This window comes from Neophocaena asiaeorientalis, unplaced genomic scaffold (assembly GCF_003031525.2).
Source record: "Neophocaena asiaeorientalis asiaeorientalis breed wild unplaced genomic scaffold, Neophocaena_asiaeorientalis_V1.1 scaffold177, whole genome shotgun sequence".
Lineage (NCBI taxonomy): Eukaryota > Metazoa > Chordata > Mammalia > Artiodactyla > Phocoenidae > Neophocaena > Neophocaena asiaeorientalis.
This window is the reverse complement of record NW_020172779.1, coordinates 13873831-13898241: the sequence shown is the minus strand read 5'-3', so window position 1 is coordinate 13898241 and position 24411 is coordinate 13873831. Positions and strand designations below refer to the sequence as shown.

At 41.4% G+C, this 24411-nt stretch overlaps 1 protein-coding gene across 1 annotated transcript in view; it reads left to right on the top strand.

The window, feature by feature from the left end:
- The window catches only part of ADCY8 (adenylate cyclase 8), a 218934-nt gene that overhangs the window by 133233 nt on the left and 61290 nt on the right, over window positions 1–24411 (top strand). The window contains exon 9 of the mRNA XM_024741236.1: window positions 11821–11921. Coding sequence (XP_024597004.1) covers window positions 11821–11921 — 101 coding nt within the window. The remainder of the gene's footprint in view (window positions 1–11820; window positions 11922–24411) is intronic.

Below are 24411 nucleotides of genomic sequence, written 5' to 3'. Positions count from 1 at the left end.
GATGAGGTGGGAGGCACAGGACAGGGGTTTGGGAGAGAGATCAAGTAAGAAAGGGTCCTAGAAACCTTAACAAAATAACAGGGTCTTCAAATCCATAGGACTCCAGAGTTAGAGAACAGCATCAGTGTGAATCTACTCTGTGCCTGGTGTTTCTGTCTATTGGTCCACTGCATCCTCAGGGAAACAGTACTATCTTGCTTCCAGAAGAGAAAACTGAGCCTCCTAGAGGTTAAGGAGAGGTCATAGCTCTCAGAACCTGGATGCCTATTTCATAGACTCTGAAGTACCATCAACTGTGAGGTGCTTGATTTTTCTATGCAACACTAAGAAAAACCACCCAATGAGCTGTGCTTACACCCTCAAGGTAAAAATGAACAGAAAAAAACCCACCCAGCAGACAGAGTCAGTGAGGAAATTCACATGCCTCTATCTGGGTATCGGTTAGATTTAAAAAAAAAAAAAATAAAGAACTCTCCAAGAAGTTGAATCCAAAATGAAATCCCTGAGTTCACACACTGAATGTTATCTTAAAAAAAAAAGTCCGGCAGAGAATTTAAAATGGTTCTGGATTCATATTGCCCCCTGGTGCCCAGCAGAAGCAATCACAAACCTTCCTGGAAGTACTCATGTCTCAAGACTCCTTTGCTAGTTAAGATACTTTCTGATTTCAGAGATGTTAAAAGGTGGGGAAGAAATTGTGCGTCTTACATTTGTTGAAATATTTACAGTATTTGTGACTCCAGTCTTTTCTCTTCCCACTGCCCTACCCTGCTTCTTGGGAGCAAGTTTGGACCATAAAAGTATGTTTTCTGAAAGGAAAAATGGAAAGAATGATTTTACCTTGGAAATTCTGTAGGGAAGAAATTTTTGAAAATTTCTTTTCAAACAGAAAAGAAATTCTGTTTGAACAACATACAGATATAGGAACAAGGGAAACCGTTCTCCACTCCACCTTTATTCGTGAATTGGAGAACACAAAAAAACTCTTTTGAAATGTCATCCAGACACTTCCTGATTACATTAGTTTATAAAAATTAGCATATCTAGCAAGTGTTATGAGAAATGGGACTTTCATATGTCTCCTGGTGTTGCATAAATACTTGTTGAATGAATGAAGACTCAGGTTAAGGAGAATCCTTGAGGAGATTACCTCGCAGCTGGTCTCAGGATATTTTTTTGTGAATTCTAAGAACCAAAAGACATGGGTTGGGTTTTTGTTTGTTTGTTTTAACATCTTTATTGGAGTATAATTGCTTTACAATTGTGTGTTAGTTTCTGCTTTATAACAAAGTGAATCAGTTATACATATACATATGTTCCCATATCTCTTCCCTCTTGCGTCTCACTCCCTCCCACCCTCCCTATCCCATCCCTTTAGGTGGTCACAAAGCACTGAGCTGGTCTCCCTGTGCTATGCGGCTGCTTCCCACTAGCTATCTATTTTACGTGTGGTAGTGTATATATGTCCATGCCACTCTCTCACTTTGTCACAGCTTACCCTTCCCCCTCCCCACATCCTCAAGTCCATGCTCTAGTAGGTCTGTGTCTTTATTCCCATCTTACCCCTAGGTTCTTCATGACCTTATTTTTTTTTCCCTTAGATTCCATGTATATGTGTTAGCATACGGTATTTGTTTTTCTCTTTCTGACTTACTTCACTCTGTGTGACAGACTCTAGGTCCATCCACCTCACTACAAATAACTCAATTTCGTTTCTTCTTATGGCTGAGTGATATTCCATTGTATATATGTGCCACATCTTCTTTATCCATTCATCCGATGATGGACACTTAGGTTGCTTCCATGTCCTGGCTATTGTAAATAGAGCTGCAATGAGCATTTTGATCTGACTCTTGGCAGTGGAGTTTCGGGAGAGACGATTGTCAGGTCCGCTCACTCCCTGCCGTGTCAGTTCATGCCGGTTCACACACATACACACAGAGGAATCCTTAGAGTTAAGCTTCAGGAAAGGGTGCTCGTGCCTCATTTGTCTCAGCCGAGTTTGAGCAGCACACTTTCCTTCTGTGTTCCAGGGTTTTCGCATGTGTGAAATAAGATAGTTGGACAGCTCCTAATAGCTTTCAGCAGTCAGTGCTACGAGGCTGTGAATTCCCTAGGGTCGTGATGAACACATGTGCTAGTTTGCCTGGTTTACATCCATTTTCTGAGTGTAATTATAAACAGCACCTCCGTTCACTCAAAAATCACGTGGGTGACAAGTCATGTGACCCAAGGCTTAGACCTTGGCCAGGTTAGAATTAGTGGTTCTCAACATCTTAACTTCCCTGCAACCCCGTGAGGTCTCTGGGAAGACCCCAGGATGGGGGAGGGGCCCTAATCCCGTCCTCAAATGTCCCCTCCAGTTCCTCCCAGATTTCACAGAAGACTCCTCCACCCTTCTTTAGTTACCAGCTAAAATTTCCTAAGGGAGCTGACAGATCTCAGGGGCAAACAAAGATTAGAACTATGGTAAAGAGATGTAGGAAACATGACCAGTCTGTCAAATACTATCAATCATATTGGAATTTTTTCTTTTATTATATATAATTCTTTTTCTCCCTAAAAAAAATTAATTCATTTTCACTAGCAAAAGCTTATACCAAGCATATACAGCAAGAAGAAAATGACATCTCTTGTCATCTTACAACCCTGGATAACCATCGTTAACATTTTGGCATCTGTCATGAGTCTTTCATGAGTATGATTCTTTATACTTATCTATGCAATTTTTCTATTAAAACAGGACCATTTTGTACATCGTGCCTTGTAACATAGTGTTAAGCATTTTTGCTTGGGCTTTTCCCCACATTATTAAATGTTTAGTTACAAAATAATTTTTGTAACTGCATACTAATCCAGTGCATGTTTTAACCATTTGGGGCTTTTTTTTCTCTCCGTTTCTCACTATTATAAATTATAAATTGTGTTGCAATGACCATTGTCATAGTGAAATCATACATCCATGTTTAATTATTTTCTCAGGATAAAATCGTAAGAGTGGGTATGAGATGCACATTTTAAAATACTTGACGTGCATTCTGAAATCATGCTCAAAAATTATGCCTATACTTTTTAAAACTTGCCAACTTGATGAGATACAAGCGGCATCTCCCTGCCATTTAAAAAAAATATATTATTGCGGTTGAATGTCTTTCTGTATGTCTTTTATGTTTTGGTCTTTATATTTCTTCTTTTGTGATTTGCACACTTGTCTTAATTGTGCAATCTGTCCATTTATCTTAACTGTGTAACTTAAACTTTTGTCTTAATTGACACCTTTTATTGTGCTGCTCACCTCTGTCTTATTGATTTGCGTGTATTCTTTATATAGTGAAGAACTTAAGCCCAGAACACTTAACAAGAAGGTGATATTTCTCAGGCTCTGGCCCATATTTCTCTTCTAGGACGAGACTCTGAATGAAGCTTAGTATGGGGAAGGGAATTAGTTATAATTATTTATTAATGTTTCCAGGCCAGAGAAACCAACCCAAAACTTTCAGTGCCTTAAGAGAGCTTAATAACATGAAAACACTTATTTGGAGTGACCTCACTCAGCTTAGTGTTACAAAAACAGCGTGACCATCTCAGAATGAGGCAACTTCCTCATCTTGACTAAAGATTAAGATGTTTAGTAAAAGTTTCAAAATTAATTGAAAATTTATGTTTTGATGTGGGTATTCTAGTGGGATAAGTGTTAAGATCAAACCATATCAATGATGATTAGATTTCCTTCCTTCTTTCAATGCTGATATCTTTCTGTTAAATTCTGAATTTTTTTTCTTTGAGAAATCAGGCCTCCTTTGTCAATATTACAAATTTAGCAATAAAAAGCCTCTTTGTCCTAGGATAATAGTTTTCAAACTTGAGGATCACCTGGGGCTCTTGTTTAAAATGCAGGTGACTGCCCATCACTCTGCCCCCAAGATTCTGATTTTGCAAGGGGACCTACATTTTGAGAAGACCCTTCTGGGATTCCGTTGTCCTGAGTTGTCAGCCACCTTTCTCTGTCCTTGGCGGCACATTAGGACTTGGGCTAGTCACTTGCTTCATGCCTTCAGAGACCAGGTCACATCAGAAGTTACCGAGTCCATACTCAAGGCCAACATGGCCTCAGACAGGCCTAGAAGGAATGTCTCCATAAGCCTCCCAATGCTCCCAGGAGGTCAGGCTCGGGGGTCAAAGAGACCTTGGTTCAAATCCCACTTTGGAAATAGATGTGGGTGAAATGGATTAATTTACCGATCGTTACTGGATACTGACAAGTTGGTAGCTTTCCATCACTCAGATGGACACCCCGGCACACATGAAAAAGCTTCATTTATTTCACAAGTGTTTGGTCTTTGCTAAAAGACAGAGGGAAGAACATGTACTTGATTACTGACTAGACATGACTTGAACCCAATTCCTGCTAGATACTGGCTGGGTGTTGCAGGACAAGGTGTTTGATCTCAGTGAGATGACAGTGATCATACTACCTGCCCCTCATTGGATTGTTCTGAAAATTAGATGACATAATACTCATATAATAGGTGTTTGAATAAACGCAATAGTTATTGTTTTCCCTTTCCTCCTGATGAATTCTGTGCCAATCCAATTCTGGGGTGAGGCTACACCCTCACTTAAAATAAATCTTACACTTCTAGAGCTTCTTTAGAGAAACTACTTCGTTAAAAAGGGTGGGGGGGGGAGAGCAGTGTTAACGTGTTTGTATCCCAGGGTACCAGGGTCGTGACTTTCATAAATACAGATTTATATAAGTACCTAAAGGTGTGTCCTAAGCAAGTACACACCTATAGGCCATTGGTAATGCTGGCTATGAACCAAGTTCGGTGCTGACAATTTTCAAAACATTCATTTAATATTACTTTTGTTCCATTGGTAGCTACATAAAAACAAGGATTTGTCACACAAGGAAACCTTGAGATAATCCTTTGGCTGAGTACGAGTGGTTCTTATCTCTGTTCAGAATTTCACTCAGTTTTCTCTATCTTTAATAAAGAAAATCAAAGCTAAGTGGAGGCTTAAGAGATTTCAGGAAAAATATATCACAGACTTGGAAATGTTTCTTCTTCCCATAAACTCCTATTGGAGTTACAGTGAGTAGACTAAAATAATTAAGGAGGAATTTCAGCAAAGCAAAGAAGGCTAGGCAAATGAATAAATAATCTGATGGATTAAGATGTTGGATTCTGGAATTAAGTAATGAGAAAAATGCTTTTGTCTATTTTCGGAGACATTCAGAATTTGTTGAAACACACCACTTCTTATTTAGATGCAGAGGAGAGGAACATGGAACACTGAACCAAGTGGTCTTTGGTGTTCTGTCTCATTTATCTGAATTAGACACTTCCTGATCATTTTCATGATCTTATTTTTTTTAATTCTTTTGAAGGAATTATTCTGTTGTAGCCTCAGGTTACTCTTGAGTTTTACTTCTCTAATAAGGCTCAGAATAATAAGAATACTTAGGCCACCTCCTTCAGGTAAGAAGGACAGATTTCAAAGAGACTTAGGGGGAAAAAAAAAAATCCATCCCTATTCAGACAGTAGCTAAGTGAGACTCCTTTACATTCTTGATATTACCTTGTAAAATTCCTGCTATTTCTACACCCTCTAGGTAGTCAAATGATATCAAGGGCCATTTCACTTGTATCTTTTTTATCAGACCAATTAGCTAGCTCCAGTCCCACAAAGCCAGCATTTTCAGAGTCAGGAGTACCAATTTCACCTATAATAATGTAGTGTAGGATGATAGAATTATGATGATTTCAACCTAAAGGTCATCAGCTCAGTCCTTAAAGTAATCCTAGTGTTTCATGTGTGGATGTCACCATCACCTATAACCAGGGGCTTCTAGGCAAGGAATAAAGGAAGAGTTATCACTCTCACTGTTGGGGGACTGGGCCAGTCAAGAAAGGAAGAGCCTTTTCTCCCAAGGATGGGAGATTTGGAGGAGGGTGAGCTGGGAGAATGGTGGGTTGGAAACTTTATGAAGTTCTGCTTGGGAAGTCTCCTATGACAATCCATCCCCCTACCAAGGAAGACCATATATTGTCATTATCAAAAATATTTATGTAACATATTATCATTGAGTCTTCTGTCATCTCTGGGATGGCATCCTTCCAGCCTCATTCTTCTGAAGCTGTCCATCTTAAATACATGCTAGCATGACTTTGTGAGTTTACTAAATATGAGGAAATGTACTTTGTTCAAAGGTCAAGTTACTTGGGAAGACATATACCAGTGAGACATTCCTCAGATACACCTGTCACTCATAGAATTGTTCTTGAAAATGATTTAGTTAGACGCTAGACACCAGGATAGGGAATATATTCTATTTCAAAATATGAAATTATTGAAAATTAGTTCCTAGCTTTTTTATTGCAATTGCTTTTCACCCAAATGGTCTCATTTAAGGGAGCTCTAGCCAGTGCCATCCTCCATAATGCATGAATTCAACAGAACAGACGTTACATTCCTTCGTTCACTCATGCAAAATGAGCAGATTGTCCCAGCTGAGATTCTTCTTTAACAAACATATTAATTTATATTAATGAGAGGTGTGCTAGAAAATTGTCATTTTCTAAATTAGATTTATCCAAAGGTGGAATGGGCTCTCTAGTGAGGGGCTGATTTCCCCCATCACACTCAGGCAGGAGTTAATGGCTCATTTCTGAGAGGTTTTACTGAGTGAAATCAGCATTACTAAGAGCTGGACCAAGGTGACAAATAAAATCCATTCCACCTATAAAATTTTTCAATCCACATACACACTTGAAACAAAGACCAGAATCATTGTAGTTTGGACAATTAACTAGATTATTGCTATGGTTAGAAGCATCCTCTACATCTGGTAGGGATGTAAGAATTTAGTCAGTACCTTCTAGCTCATAGTTGAACAGGAGGATCTAGCGGAGCGGGGTGATTTCCCTCCAACCCACCTAGGAAGATTTTCCAGGCATGTCTCAGGCAAAGAAACATAGCAAATTAGAAGCTCTGTTCATCACCTCTGCAAGCTAGCTTCCCTGGTCACACCTCTAGGGATGAACAATCTAGAATGGGCTTTACCTTGTGTGATCACACTTGGGGTTCCAGGCTTCCTTTTGACAGATCTAGGAACCCACAGACCCTCCTGGCTCTGAGTTCATTTATGAATATGCCTTTCAAGAGCGTGCGGGGCCGACATCCACAGACATGAACAAAATGGAACACAAGTCCTTCCCGTTCCCCTTCCTTAGCAGAGAACCCTGATCAAATCAAGTAGGAGTATTCATTTTAAAAACAATTTTTTAATTATTCGAAGACGGTGGTCCCTCTTATTCTGTTGCATTTAATAAAATCCACCGTATCTTTTCTTCCCTGTTATTTGTTCACTCCTCTAGGCCTTAAGGAAAGGGTCCTTTGCATTGCATTGCTTTGTGCCGAGGAGCCGTTCATTAGGCATGAAAATGCAGCAGTGCCAATTTATCAAACGAATTCATGGGCTGTTTATGAGGTCCATTCTTTGCCCAGATCATGTTTCACCTTCATTCTAACGAAGATTTACATAGACTCAAATTTTTAACCCATTTTCTTTCTTTGTACTGTAAACCACATCACTGAAATACAACAAGACACATGACCATGCACCTCGTGAAGATGATTTTACCTTGAAAATAGCAAAGTTACAGCAATCAGTGCAGACAATGAGGCCTTGCACGCTCTGGATTCCGTCCTTACAATCTGTGAGGTCCTACTTGAGTTACTCAGTTATTCTAATCTTCACACAGACACTCAAATCCCTTATATACAATGACATAGTATTTGCATATAATCTACACACATCCTCTCCTATACTTCAGATGATCTCTAATTTACTTGTAATACCTAGTACAATATAAATGCTATGTTAATAGTTGCAAATGCAGTGTAGGTACTATGCAGATAGTTGCCGGTGAGTGGCAAGTTCAAGTTTGGGGAACTTTCTGGAGTTTTTTTTCACGAATATTTTTGATTTGTGGTTGGTGGAATCTGATGTGGAACCCCTGGATACAGAGGGCTGACTATAATCAAAATTCTAATCTAAGCTCTCAAAGGAAGCATTTGTAATTTGTTCCAAGTGGCACGGTCTTTTTAATTGGCATTAATCCCATTTATAGTTGGCTCAGTTACTGTCTTCAGGCATTTCCTGCCCAAAGACACTGATCTGGGAGCCAGGAGATGTGGCTTATCGTCTGAACTTTGCCACCAGCCACCTAATTGACTTTGATCAGCTCTTTCCCCTATCTGATTCTCACGTTCCTCATTTGTAACATATACGGTTGCCAAGTCCTCTTACAGACCAAGGACTCAATGAATTATAAGGGCCCAGTGGTCATTTCCAAGAACAGCTTTCCTAAAGGTCCCTGGAGAAGGGAGAATTCCACCCATTGATGGAGGATCTTTTAGGAAGAAAGGGAAGGAATAAGGGCAAAGTCTTTTCCTAAAACAAAAGACTGCATATGAGATTATAATTCCCCTTTGAAGAATCTTTTCTGACTTGATGGACCAATCAGTCAGCAACGCTTTGGGGGACCCTACTGAGTACAAGGTATAATTTTGTACAGAGAAATAAAAGACAGCATTCTAGAAAGCAACACTGTGGTTGAAAAGCAGGCTTCAAAAAGGTAACAAGAATAGCAATAAAATATGTATAATTAATTGATTATAGTAAACCTTATGTAAGGTTACCATGTGCTGTAAGCGTTGCTCTAAGCACTTTGCATATATTAACTCATTTCATCCTCCCAGCAACCCATACGAGATAGTTTTTATTATTATCCCCTTTTTCTGGATGAGGCAACTGTGGCACAGAAAACCTAGTAAATTTGTCCAAGGTACATAGCTAGTAAGTGTTGAAGCTGGTATTCACATCCGGGTAGTCTAGCTCTAGATTAGTCCATGCTCACCACTAAGGTAGAAAAGAATATGTGGTACCAAGTGAGGATAGAACAGAGACCAGATAAAGAGTCTGCCTATGGCAGGAAGGAGAATACGTGTAACTTAATACAGCTGTGGACCAGAGTGATCGGATCTTCCTAAGTCAAGAGGAAGTGAAGTGAATTATCACCCAGTCTCATCCTGAGCCAGTTAGGAACGTTCTTTCCATAGTTCTGTCTCCTTACATTTCCAAAGCACACTCCATTATGAAACCCAGTATTTTATATTTGATTGGTTTCATCTTCACAAATATTCCTTTCTGTGACTGTGCTAGGCACTGGAGTTCAAACCTGAAAATAAGAGAATTTATTGTTAAATTCTAGCATAATAAAATACAGTAAAAATGGAAGAGCGCTGCAAGACCTGTGAATTGTATTCATTCCCCCGTTTGATAGTTAAGAAAAGTGAGGTTAGAAGGAATTGGCTTTGCTCACAGTGAAACACCGACAGAGTGGAAGATCTGGAGGTACAGCAGATACTTTGTCACCAACCATCTTGACTTCTGAAGGAAATGAACAACATGAAACCAGATGCAGCTTTAGTCTGGACAAATGATGATGATGTGACATTTTTTTTAAAGTCATCAGTTAAAACATTCAGGAAAGGAGTCAGGACTCAGGCTTGGGATCGATAGGAAAATAACCTCCCCACAGTGAGAATGAGCCCAAAATGGGAAGGAATCCTTTTGCAAAGGAATGAGCTCTTAGGCACTAGGAGTATTCAAGTTGAGGGTGTTTGAAACCCTAGGATGCCCTGCCCCAGCTCGGAGAAGAGAATCCCACTGCCACCAACAAAGCAGAAGAGGTCACATCTGATGATAATCAGCAGGCATTTGAGTAGCCCTCAGGGATGTTACGGAAAGGATAGGCAACGGTCCATCATGACTCCAAGATGCTGTGATGATGGAAGTGATGAGGATGATAAAGATGAAGATGATAAAAAGGAGCAAGAGAGAGATTCGGTACTTGAAAAATTATTATTGTTGTTCTTAAAATCTCATTATTGGGCTTCCCTGGTGGCGCAGTGGTTGACAGTCCGCCTGCCGATGCAGGGGACGCGGGTTCGTGCCCCGGTCCGGGAAGATCCCACATGCCGCGGAGCGGCTGGGCCCGTGAGCCATGGCCGCTGAGCCTGCGCGTCCAGAGTCTGTGCTCCACAACGGGAGAGGCCACAGCAGTGAGAGGCCCGCGTATCGGAAAAAAAAAAAAAAGAAAAAAAATCTCATTATTAAATCTAAATAACCAAGCTGGTTTGAAAGCAGACAGCCAACAAAGAATAATTAGATCTTGTGCAATCGGTTGTTAGAAGGAATTCAGACATTTATCTTTCTTTGAATTAACTGCTTTGTGGCTCCTTCATTTATCTTCAAGCTGGTATGTGTGGGTCTCTCTGATGGTGCCCTGTTCTTAGGTAGTGCTCTTTGAAAACTATCAGTAACATGGATTTTCCATAGCTTTCTCAGGAGTGAAGATGGCTACAGTGATTGTTCAGGGGCTTGTTCCCCTCTAGATATGGAGCAGGTTGTCGGCAAACAGGCAGAGGCCTCCACACCAGGGAGTAGAGAAAGCATTGCCCTATGACAGCAGTGAATGTGCAGCTTCTGAGCAGCACTGTGCTTGCTCCGTGGATCTCACCAGCTACCTGCCATTGCCACTGTCCAAATCACAGCCGTGACATCGACCAGTGAGTTCAGTCTAAAACCCAGACCACGCCAAGAAGTAGGCAAGAGAATAACAATCATGTAACCGTTGACTATGACTCCCATATCAACAAGTTGGACTAATTTTGTTTCACTGACCTGACCAAAGCCTTCTCTTGGTATTAGGGACATAGACCCGGAGATGCTGGGATAGCTCTGTTTACTGGCTTCCTTTATAAAATAACCGTGAAATTCAAATCGGGGATCATATAGTTCCAAAGCCGTGCTTAGCTTTCTGTTCTCACCCCCCAAAATGCTCTGTGCTGTGTGATCTATGGCAAGTTACTAGACCTCTCTGGCATTAAAGTAAAAAGAAGGACTTGGTTTAGGTTAATTTTAAGATCTTTTTCAGCTTTAAAAATCCTTTCTTCTTCTGAAGGAATTGAATTATTCCTCAGTGACTAGAAGATGGTTCAGGAAACTAGGCAGGACTAAGGCAAGTATACGCACATTCAGTGCTGACCTTCCAGAAGCTTCTAAGGCTGGACAACGAAATTACTGAGTTCTCTGGATAATCAAAACAAAGTTAGCACCATTCCCCGGGGCCACCTCGAGCAGACAGCAGAAGGGCAATCAAGCACATTGGTCGATCAGTTTGGGTTTCTCTTGTGCAAAACGGAACAGCTGCCCTTGCTGGAGATTTCTTTGGCTGTTTTCTGTTCTAAGATTCCATGAATTTAGTTTTTCAGTAGTTTTTATGAAAAGAGAGGCAGACTCTCTGGTCAAAAATTTCCCCGTGTCCACAAGAGCAAGATCCTTAAATGACTTAACGTTTACTCGTGAAGAATGTCAATGTGAATCTGATTTGCTGTGTATATGGACGTGTGCTCTTCTGTTTTGTTAAAATGATGTTATTTGGGAGGAAGGAGGAGAACTGGTTTATAAGTTTATGCAAAGTCCCTCTGACGTTCCCCTTTACTGTGAAGGGAATCGTATTCACCCCTGGGCTCTCACTGGAAGGTTGGTGGGAGGGATGGAGACAGTGCTCCGTGAAGGTTTTATTAAGATATGGATGCCTCTTAATTTTAAAAATATATACATTTAAATGCCTTGTCTCTTCTTGATGTTTATCCCCAACTCCAAACACTAGTAAAACTTCACTCTTCCAAGTGCCCAACTCTGCTGTAAAGTAATTCATTCTCCTTTTTTTTTTTTCGTTACAGTATTCTCAAATGAGGGACGAAGTATTCAAATCAAACTTGGTCTGTGCGTTTATCGTTCTTCTATTTATCACGGCAATACAAAGTTTGCTTCCTTCTTCAAGGTAAATATGAAGGGACTAAGTTATCAGATGAAATGTCTTTGTGAGCTGATGGGCCCTCACCTGGAGCTAGCCGCTGACCTTTTCAAGGGATCAGAATTTACGATAACGGGATCCAGGATTCATAGCAAAATATTTGACAGTATCAGAGTCTGTTCTGGTTGTCTTATGCTGCATAGTGATCTCATTACTCTACCAAGACAAGAGCTTTTTCCCAATCTTAATAAAAACAACCGCCAAAATCGACGTAGGCCTCCCTTTTATTTGACATTGCTCCCATGAATGCAGAAAGTAAGTATAAGTCCCTCCGTCCCCATTAACTTGTCCCATTGTTAATTACCTCTTTGTTGTTCATAGATACAGGATCATAGCTTCCAGGGTCAGCAAACTTGGCACTCTAATAATACTACAAGCAAAGATATGTGGCCAGTCCCTGATCCAAACCCTTTATACACAGTGGCACACCTAATTCTCATGGCAACCCTATGAGGTAGGTACTGTCAGTATCCTCACTTGAAAGAGGAGAGAACTGAGGCCCAGAGTAATGAAATAAGTTGCCCAAGGTCTCACAGCTGAAACATGTTACAGCCTGGAGTCAAAATCAGGAAGTCTAGCTCCACAGCCTGGACTCTTAAGACTCTATTAGACACAGACTTTTATTATACAGGTTATAGGTGCCGGAGCCAGCATTTAAATCTGGTTCTGGATTAGTCCAACGACCATGTTTTTTCCTCTCTCCTGCACTGTAAGGTAACCCTTGCCTCTTTTCTCGGATAAGTTCCCTTCTCCCTAAACTAACCAGGAATTTCCCCCTTTCGTGTGGTTAAAAAATCACATCAACAAATATTAGTTAAATGTCTAATACAGGCAAAGCAACTTGCTAGCCCTTGAGGATGGTATAGTTTTTCCAGAGGAAGTCTGCATCTTCTAAGATATAATTTAGTGGGAGAAAGAGAGACGTTAATAATGGCTTCCAGTTACTGAGCATTTATTATATGCCAGGAAAGTGCTAAATCCTTTGCACAGATTGTCTCAATAAAGCCTCAAAAATAACCAATAAGTAAGGCAGCATTCTAATCCTCATCTATATCGTGGCTGAGCTGGGATTTGAACACAGAGACAGTCTGTGCTTTTAATTACTTAACTGCTTTGTGCCAAAATCAGTGATTCATTCTGCCTAGGTGGTTTAAAGAAAGTTGGCACAAGGGGTGATGCTTTGAGCTGAGTAGGATGAGGGAGAAAGAGTGGAAGAGTGTCCCCAGCTTAGGAAACAGTGCAGGCAAAAGCACAGAGATGTGAACGACCTCGTGTTTGTAGCACGGTGAGTAAACGGAAGACTTAAGGGTCAAGCATTTGTGCAAGGATGTGGTGGGTGCCATGGCTGAAAAGGGAGATAACCTGCAGGAGGGCAGCGTCCACATGCTCTGGCAAGGAATTTAGAATTGAATCTGGGAGCAGGAAGGAGACCCTGAAGGTTTTTGAGGAAGGTTGTAACATGATTCTGTGAAGGAAAGACGTGCAGGTTAACTAACAGTCAGGGAATGGCAATGCTTGACCTTTTCCAGATTGGCAGGGGTGTAAGGGGAAAAGGGATTCAGGGAAGATGGTGGTAGAAGTAGTCCATTTCTGAATTTCTCAGAATTCCCACATATCTGAGCAACTGCGTAAAACCAAAAACCTCAAGGACCATATTTACAACAAAAATAGGTGATGTGGTAAACCCATAAATTTAAAAATGGGAATGACAATCTCCCAAGAGCCCCAAGATGGGGTGTGATATCAACATCCGTGTGGGAGGAATTGGAAAGAAACAAGTAGGCATCTGTCATATCTGGGAAGAAAAGAGCCCCAGTATCGCCAACAGATACTCACTGGGAAGCCACGGGCCAAATTGCAAAAGCAGTTGAAAGTGGGAGGGGGTTTGCCCAATCCAACGTCAGGTGAGCGCAAAGGTCTGCAGTTAAGGTCCAAAGAGCTAGAATTGTCAGACACTATGAACTCCCAAAACTGACCAGTCAAATCTCCCTCCCAGGATAGGGCCCTGGAAGGAACTGTATGAATAGGATCAAAATAACTCACAACTAGGGCTTCCCTGGTGGCGCAGTGGTTGAGAGTCCGCCTGCTGATGCAGGGGACGCGGGTTTGTGCCCCGGTCCGGGAAGATCCCACATGCCGCGGAGCGGCTGGGCCCGTGAGCCATGGCCACTGAGCCTGCGCATCCGGAGCCTGTGCTCCACAACGGGAGAGGCCACAACAGTGAGAGGCCCGCATACCACAAAAAAAAAAAAAAATTACTCACAATAAGGTTATAATAAAGAAGGGAGGGTCCAAGTAAAAGTGGAAAGGGAATCTAGCCATCATGTTTTGAATACTATGTGAAAACAACTAAAGAAGTCTCTGTGGAGTTAAAAAATAAACTATCCCAAACAACACCTCTTTATAAATGTTCAACCAAGTTAATTTTACACAAAAATTAGCAACAAAATGTATTGATGACAATCCCATAATAAGCTATTATAAGAAAAACAAGAATTAAAAGTAGATTAATATCCTGATAGGCAATGAAAGCACTCCAAAAAGACATGCCTACAACATATAACAAAATATTAACCTACTATTTCAAAAAGAACTGAAACCCTTAATGTGACTTAAGACATCAAATGACAGCCTAAATCAGAATTAGAAAAAACTTAGCGATTTGGGAAGAGTGTTCAAAATAAAAGGAAATAAAAATAAAAGATACATTTCAGAAATGAAGACTTAATACGAGGGAACATAGAGCACATGAACATAGCACATAATGCCTTAAGAGAAATAGAAGGTGGAAAGGAAGAATATTTTAAAGTCGAAAAGGAGATTTAAAGAATTGACAAAGCCCCATGACCCACACCTGCTCCCCACACCAACAATCCAGTATATTATTTGCGGGCTGTGGCTGAAAGAATTGCAAGGCCCAGATTCTTTCTCAGTATTTAGGGGAGTTCGGTTCAAACACAAGGAAACAAGAAGAATCTGGAGTCACTGGTACATACAGGTACTGCAAACACCAAGCATAGCCCAACCTCTAGCCAGATTAATATATTTATAAGTCCTCACAGTAAAGGTGTATTCACCTCAGTTTCTATTACCTGATACAATATAACCAGGTTTCAACAGAAAATTACAAGTCGTGTCAAAAGGGAAGAAGAGACAAAGCAATCATCAGAACTAGACTCAAGTTATGACACAGCTGTTGAAATTATCAGAAAGAGAATTTGAAATAACTATTATCACCATATCAAGCATCCCAACGGGAAAAGTAGACACCACGCAAGAAAAGATGGGCAATATATTCCAACCCAATAGTTGGAAACTCAAAGGAAAAGTCAAAAAGAAATGCTAGAACTCAAAAACACCATAATAGAAATAACGAATGCCTTTGATGGGCACATCAGTAGATTCAACAACGCCAAGGAAAGAATCAGTGAGTTTGCATATAGGTCAATAGAAACTTCCCAAATTGAAATGCAAAGAGAAAAATGAAATTAAAAAAAATTAAAAATCACAGCATTCAAGAACTCTGGGACAATTCCAAAAGGTGTAACTTAACGCGTAATTGGAATACCAGCAGGAGATAAAAGGAGAGCTGAGCAGAAAACATCTTTGAAGTAATAATGGCTGAAGACTTTCTAAAATTAATGACAGACACCAAACCACAGAACCAGGAACCTCAGGGAACACTAGGCAGGATAAATACAATAAATAAATAACCAAACAAATAAATAACACACTTAAGTATGTCATATTCAAATTGCAGAAAACCAAAGACAAAGTCTTAACGGAAGACACAGTGCAGGGCTGTGTGGGGAGGGGGTTACTACTTACCTATAGAGGAAGAGGAAGAATTACACGGTGCTTCTCATCAGAAACTGTGCAAGCAAGAAGAGAACGGAGCTGGAGCCACCAACCTAGAAGTCAAAAGCAAAAGAAAAATGAAGACTTTATCAGACAAATAAAAATGGCATTTCCAGATGACCTTCCCTGCAAGAAATGTTTAAAAAAAAATAGTTCTTCAAACAGAAGGAAAATGATGTAGATCAGAAACTTGCTCTACGCAGAGAAAGGAAGAGTATCAGAGAAGGAGTAATGAAGTTAAATAAAATAGTTTTTTCATATTCTTAATTGATCTAAAAGATAACTGTTTAAAGTAACAACAATGATGTATTTAGTGGTTATACATATGGATGAGTGAAATGAATGACAGCAGCGTCAATAAGGCATGTGAGGGAGGAATTGGGGATGCTTTGTTTTCAGGTACCCCCATTACGCATGAAGTGCTACAGTATAATTTGAAGGTAGACCTAGATTGATTTCAAAAGCGTATTGTAAACTCTAGGGCAAACACTAAAAAAATTTTAAAACAAATAAAACTGATATGCTAAGAAAGGAAACAAGATGGAATCATATGAAATGCTCAGTTAAAATCAGAGAGCATGCAAAGGGAAGGAGGATATTATTTGGGGAGTGGGGAGGAAAAGTATCATTGCATAGACGAAGCCCAGGAGATGTTTTTAGGGTGGTGAAACTATTCAGGATGACACTGTAATGGTGTATACATGATACTATGCATTTGTAAAATCCCATAGAACTTTACAGCACAAAGAATGAAAACCTTAGTGTATACAAATGTTTTAAAATTGTTCACGAGTTCAGGGAAACCCATGATGAAATCAGACTGTGATAAAAGAACATAACTGTATTAAAAGTGTGAAACAACCTCACCAAAGGGGGTGGGGAGAAAAGGTGGTTCCTAAGCAACTTTGGAGATGCATGGACTCTTGAGGACTAAACGCAGAAAGAACTGGGCAGTAGCGCTGTGCATTAGCTGATAAAGGTGTTTCTCATGGAGCTATGTGTGAACAACCTGAACCACGGTATATGTGCGCTATAATTGAACAGTTAAGTAAATGGATGGAAGACTGTGGGAGTCAAGTTTCTCACTGTTGACGGAGAAGGTACAGATAAGCAAAGAGAAAACGCTAGAATGATCCATATGATAAAGGATTAGAGTTGGAGACATTAGTATGAATTTGTTTAGCTCACTGTAGTTATAGTTAGATATAGGCTGTCTGTATAAACACAGATATGTTTATCGATACAGATTAGAATACACATATGTGTGTCCTTGCTCTGTCAGCAGAGGACGCCCAGGAGCAATGGTGCCTCAGTAGTAACACCACATCAAGCAATGAGCACAACCCTGATCTTGATTTCTAATATCCATATCCAATACAAGGAACCAGGGCTCCTTGGAGAGCTGGCTGATTCCAAGTCTGGGCTAGTAAATATACAAGAGGAGCCTGGAACATCATTTAGGGCCAGAAAAGAAGGAAATATTAAAACATACACACACATGGAAGTATGTCAAAGGGACACAGGGAAAGCTCCCTAGAAGCAGAGCTGGAACAACTTGAGCAAGAAAATAAATAAAATAGTATTGGATTATAACCCAAAATATAAAATAAATATCCATAGGTTCACTGATGTAAATACATGCATGGTTGAATGAATAAATAAAAGGTGAAGAACAGACAAATTTCCCATGGGGAAAAATCCAAGTAATTTATGTAGATACTCTGTGCTCAGTGAGGTGGAACTTAAGCCCCTCTCCTCAAGTATGGCTATGCTGAAAGTGACTTCCACAGCGTGGATGGCGGGGTATATGGAGAATCCCGGTACACACTACCTCAGCCAGCTGATAATGGTTCACGTCAACAGTGATGTCATGTTGATGAGCTGTGATGAGAATGCCATGAGCTCTGTGGTCTTCCTCCCCAAAACCCATAACCTAATCACGAGGAAACATCAGACACATCCCAATTGAAAGACAGTCTACAACATATCTAACCAATACCCCTCAAAACGGCCAAGGTCATTTAAAACAAAGGAAGTCAGAAAGAGAAAAACAAATACCCTATGCTAACACATATATATGGAATCTAAAAAAAAAAAATGGTTCTGAAGAACCTAGGGGCAGGACAGGAATAAAGACACAGACATAGAGAATGGACTTGAGGACACGGGGAGGGGGAAGGGTAAGCTGGGACAAAGTGAGAGAGTGGCATGGACACATATACACGACCAAATGTAAAATAGATAGCTAGTGGGAAGCCGCATAGCACAGGGAGATCAGCTCGGTGCTTTGTGTCCACCTAGAGGGATGGGATAGGGAGGGTGGGAGGGAGATGGAAGAGGGAGAAGATATGGGGATTTATATATATATGTATAGCTGATTCACTTTGTTATACAGCAGAAACAAACACACCATTGTAAAACAATTATACTCCAATAAAGATGTTAAAAAATAAAGTAAGACAAAGGAAGTCTGAGAAACTTTCACAGCAAGAAGAGCTTAAGAAGACATGAGAACTAGAAGGAAAATGGTATCCTGGATTGGAGATATAAATATGGGAAATCCTAGAAAGAATTTCCAACGCAGTATACGTGAGCATAACTAGGGACCAGATTGTGGTCTGGAAGTAACATATCACAGTTGTTTTTTTTTGTTTTTTTAATTTTGGAGGTATGTTTGATTCTGCGGCTGGGACAGGAAATGTGCAAGATAGGCCTGGAACCTCTTGTCCTACTAGAATGCGAAGAAGCCATCATGCTTCTTAGTTACCTCTAAAGGACTCAGAAACTGCATTGAAGAAGCTTCCACTGTCCAAAGATGGAATAATTTTAGCCCCAGTGTGGATCATTGTTAAAACAGTTGATCAAAAACCAGCAAATATTTTAAACTTTATGAGTTTATAATGACATTTTTAAGGGTTGATAACCTTTGGTGGATGATAGGGAACTGATCTGTTGTCTTGCAAACTAGTGAAAAAAAGGAAAGAAACAACTTTTTTTTCTGTCTTTCCTGCATGAACTGCAAGATCAGGTGAGTGGAAACATCATAAAATTACTCAAGCTAATACAATTTAAAGAAATTATAGAATTAAAATATCACCATTTTCCAACTCTCAATGAATTAATGGATCTAGGAGTTAACAGCACAAAAAGGAAAGACAGATGTATCTCCTGATGGAAGAACACAAGTCTGTAGTCTTATCAAAGGGGCCAAACCTGTGTGACCAGGAATCCAGTTCCCAATTTGCAAGAATCACAGGGGACAGAAGATATTGAATGAGTATACAAAAGCAGGATCCAGGATAAACAACAAGGTCCTACTATATAAGGGAACTATATTCAATACCCTGTGATAAACCAAAATGGAAAAGAATATGAAAAAGTATATATATATATATAACTGAATTACTTTGCTGTACAGCAGAAATTAACACAACATTGTAAATCAACTATACTTCAATAAAATAAATTAAAAGAAAAAAATGTAAAATCCAGACAGTGGGAAAGACTACAGGTCAAGGGCACATACTCTTCAATAAATAAATTGTGAGGAATGAGATAAAGAGAGAACCAGTAGATTTTTTCTAAAGACTTAGAAGACAAATCAAACTTAGCAAAAAATGGGCAAGACTAAACTGTAGTGTCTAAAAAGGATGATAAAACTATAAAGAAATGGAAAGTGGTTAATGGGATGGGAGAGAGGATTATGCCTGGAACAGGGGACGTGGATGGACCTTCAGAATGCCCCACGAAGTTCTGTTTCGTGAACTGAGTGACCTTTATTAAGGCAGACACTTTAAAATAACTAATTAAGCGATACTTATGTGGTTTTCTGTATTTATGGTTCATTTTACAGTTTTTTTTTTTAAAGTTTTAAATGAGAGAGAGAAGGAAGGACCAGGTACCTCTTCCAAATGGGACTGGGGAAACCTTGCCTATTGTGAGCCAGATCTGTTCTAGATGCTGGGGTTATGTCACTGAACAAAAAATACAAAAAACAAGACAAAGACAAAACAAAACAAAAACAACAAGAACAAAAAAAAAACCCTTCCCTTCTGAGCCTTATAATCTAGTGGAAGGAGACAAAGAAATAATTAAAATATATGCATGTGTCTAGATGTATATATATGCTATAAATGTAGCTACTTATATGCTATGTATGTAGATACATATGTAGGTATGTCTATGGTATGCATGTAGATATGTATATGCTATGCATGTAGATTTGTAAATGCTATGGCAATGAATAAATCAGGACAGGGTACCAGGGTATGCCACAGGAGAATGGGTTTCCTGACCACCCAAGAGCCATGTGCGGACTAGGGTCCTGGGAAAAAGGATGGTCTCAGGGTGGTAAGCTGTGGGCGTTTGTAGGGTCTTTTGCCAGATCTACCGAAACTTCCTTGACTCCCTGCTTCACTCCTGCCAGTGAGGGTGAGGATGTGGTCATATCTGGTGCACGCTTCCCTCTGGACTCCGGGAGCACAGGGCGTTGACATTCCCAACAAACATCCTGTGAGCACTTGCTATGTGCCTGTCTGTGCTGGACCCTGGGGCCACACAGTCACAGTCCCTGGCATCATACAGCTTACAGCCTACTTGGGGGAAAGAAATGAGTTGAACAGCTATAATATAGTGCTACCACTGAGGATGGGGAAAGGGTGGCATGGGCTGTGTAGGAGTGCGGTGAGGTGGAGGGATCAGGGCAGCCTTCCCAGGGGAGGTGACACTGACACCTCAGCCGTGTCCTGAAGGACTCTCCCGGTTATGCAAGAGGACTGAGAAGGAGGGGAGTGGGAAGGGCTGGAAACTGGGTGTTTTGGAGGTGAGGGGTTTGTAAGCCTTGTGGAGGATTTGTGACTGGCTGGCAGAGAAGACTTCATTGAAGCCTTTTAATCCAAGAAGTGACATGATTGGACTTGTGTTTAGAAGGGTCTCACTGGATGATGATAGGAGGGGATCAGGCCTGGACCTGGGAAGACCATCTGGGAGGGGATTGGAAAACTCCAGGCAACAAATAATAGGGACAAGATAGTGGCAGTGGAGTGAACCAGAGAGGACGAATTGGCTCGGTATTTAGGATGGCGGGTTGACAGTTCCCAGGACTGACCAGGTGTGGGGGATGAGACAGGAGGAGGAACCCAGGATGGACCTGAGGATCTGGACTTGAGAAAGGGTCCCAGCCCCCTTCCCAGAAGGGGTGACCAAGGAAGATGAGCCACCTTGATGCCCAATTCCTGGGTTCGGGGGAAGAGATCTGGAACCTCGCCTAGCAGCTGGCTTGATGGAGTCCCTCTGACTGTGGGGTACAAGCTGAAGCCAGGAGCTAAAATACCAGCCAGCACCCCAACCTCACTTGCTCAGTGAAGAGAAAAAACTGTTAGTGAAGACAACGTCAAAGCTGAGCTCTGATCACACAGCCCACATGTAGCGGGAACTGAGCAGCCTGTGGGCCCCAGACACAGCCCAAGCTTTCTTTACTGTGAGCTCATTTCCCCTCCAACTCACTTTGTTTCTGATTGATTCTCTGCGACTGAACAGGTGGTAGGTGACTTTCACTCGCGTTTCCTCCGTCATGGACTTTGTAGCAGACGAGGCGATCTCTGCTCATATGACCACAGCTAATTCCCAGCCCCCAAAGCAAAAATTAATGGACCCCGGCAAAGAAAGATAGTGCTTGCCTAGCGCTTTCCTTTAATTTCCACATGCGTGCAGCTGTTCCTCTCCCAGAAGGGGAAACTGAGGAAAGGCCAGACAATACCTTTTGTAATTATAGAACAGTGTATCTAAGTCTGCATGCATGGTAATGACTGAGGGTTGGAGGGCGGGAAGAGGTAGGAGGGAGAGGGAAAAAGAGAGAGGGAGCAAGCAAGAGAGGGCAGATAGAGAGGAAAGAAAGAGGCCCTGGATATCAATAGATCTACTTACTACGCATCTTACTGGCTATGTGTCTGTACTTGACCTCTCTGAAGCCTCAGTTTTCTCATCTGTAAAATGGGAATAACAATGCCAACTTCCCAGGGTTGCTGTAAGAATTAAATGAACCATACCTATTTTGATAAATCCTAGTTCCCCTTCCCTTCTTGAGTCACCATATTGTCACCTAATGAAGAGGCTACAAATACTGACTTCTCAGGGTTGCTACAGGATCAAATGCACTATTGGACTCGCAGGCTCTGCAGATTCTCGAGGATAGTCCAGGGTCATCTTTCAGTCTGCATTTCTGTTTCTGAATGCACCACAAGCCGCTAGAGGCTATTCGCTCATCCCCCCCCCAGATCCCTGCCTCCCCAGCAAACCTCCAGTCATGGTACCAACCCAGACCCTGCTTTAAAGACACACTGCAGAGGGTAAATTAGAACTTAACATCTAGAAATGATTTGGATAGAGCTGTTCGCAGATCCCTTGCCATTCTTTTTCAGATTTGATTTCAGAAATGTAAGGTTCCCTTGCCTCTTACGTACACCAACAATGCAAAAGCAAATTCAGAATCCCTGGATGCCTGAGTAGCTCTATAATTAGATAAAAATTACAGTCTAATGTTATAATGTTTATGTGTGCAGAAATAAATGAACGCTGAAGAGCTGCTGCAGAGATTTCCAGAGGAATTTTATACATAGCGCCAGTACCTTGCTTAGAAAGTGTCTTGCAGTTAATACTCTTCCCAGACATCTTTAAGATGCCTTTAAGTTTCCTGATTTTCACCATGAATAGAGAAAGAAAATGAATGTTTCCTTGAGTTCTTATTATGTGCTAAGCATTACATTGCTTTATTACTTTAACCTCAGAGCCTCCTTTAAGAGGTGGACTTAAAAATCCCAGGTTTGCAGACTAAAATAAGACGCACCAAAAACTTTAAAAACTAAGATGCTCAGAAGAACGGTACCTTGCCCAAGGTGCGTTACTGGTTATGTCTCAGAGCTACAGGTTCAAATCCACAGGGCTTTGCTCTTGCCTGCCTTTCACTTCCTGCCCATCAGGACTTCCTGGGGCAACCTGAGCTTCCTTGCTTAAAGGAAGAGGTACCTGGCCTGGTCAAGGGGAAGAGATGACCAAGCCTCTTCCCACAGGAAAGGTAAGGAGGAAGAGACGACAAGCATCTGAACTTCCCATAAACACTGACCTTTAACAGCGACACTGCCCTCCGGTGAGAACCAGGTCCACTGAACACTCCAGATGCACTCCAAGCAGGAGGGTTGGCCCTTCTTCCTGCTTGAAAAGGACGCAGCAGAAGGGCAGGCAGAGGGGCTGGCAGTGCAGATGGCAATACAGCCTAAGAAGGCTGGTGAGAGGAGAAACAGTCTTCTCTCCCCACACAAAGGAAAAGTCAGTATTTATTGAGCACTTTCTATGTACTTAGCCTTATGCCAGGTGTCTTGGAAGAATCCAAAGAAAGACCGAGCCTTGAAGGATGACCAGGATGTTCCCCACCCCCCACCCCCCAGAGAGTGAGAAAATACAGAGGTAGGAGTAGCACAGCATGTAGGGCATGTGCTTGAGGATTTGCCCATGGCGTACAAGAGGTGGAGAAGGAGAAAAGGCAGCAGTGAGAACCAGGGGCACCCTTCTAGGCCGGTGCGCCATGTGAAGGTCTGTAGGTTACCTGGATGGCGGCCGTGACCATGAGAGAGTTTGAGTCTCCTGCTGGGCGGCTTTCAGACTCAACCTTGGCCTGATTTGCTCCTTCCTTCGCTTTGGAACAAGATATTTGTGTTCTCAATGGCTGCTTGGCACAGTATTGAGACACATCTCAGCCTTGGAATTGGCCCCTTCTCTCCTGGGAGTGCCTGACAAAGCAATCCACCTGCATTCTCTGTCATTTGCTTCCCCTGGGTGCCCAGGAATAATGGTGTGCTGTCAGGGAGTGTTTTTCCAGCTTGTGCGGGGGGAAGTTACCCATCTGTGTAGGGCCCTCTGGGAACCCACTGCTACACAGACCTTCTGTTCTTATCTAAAACACCTGCAGAGATTTCCTATCAAGGTGATCCATAAAATCAAAACTGTGCAAGCATTAAAAACAACAACAAAAACCCTCCAACAATGATAGCTGGGCTGTAGGAGAAGTCACTTTCCAGCCTCCATGATGCTTGACCACGCAGAGGAAATTGGCAGTCTTGGTTACTCCGTCCTTTAAATGCCTTACCCTCCAGCTCTCGTGATGCCGTGCACTCCTGCTCTCCTGTGTACTGACTACATTTCCTACGTTCCCTTTGATGCCATCTCTTCTTCTGGCCCATTGGCTTCTCCCGTAGCTTCACCGTTGGTCCTCTTATTTCTTACTCTGCACACTCTCTTTGGGCAGTTTTCTCCAATCTCAGATTTTTCAACCACTGCCTACATGCTCCGAACCCAGAGTGCTAGAACCATCCCTCTAGCTGCCTAGACATCTAGATGTCTCCAGCTGGAGGATCCACAAGCACCCAAAATTCAACTGGCTCAAAATCAAATGCATCACCCTTTACCTCTGTAGACTAGCTTTTCTTCCTGCACTTAACCCAGGTAAGATGGTGAAAACATTCACGTTGCTCATAATGACTTACCTCTCCCAAAAGCCCCCCTACACACACATATAAAACGCTTATTAAGATTACCCCCATAGGGA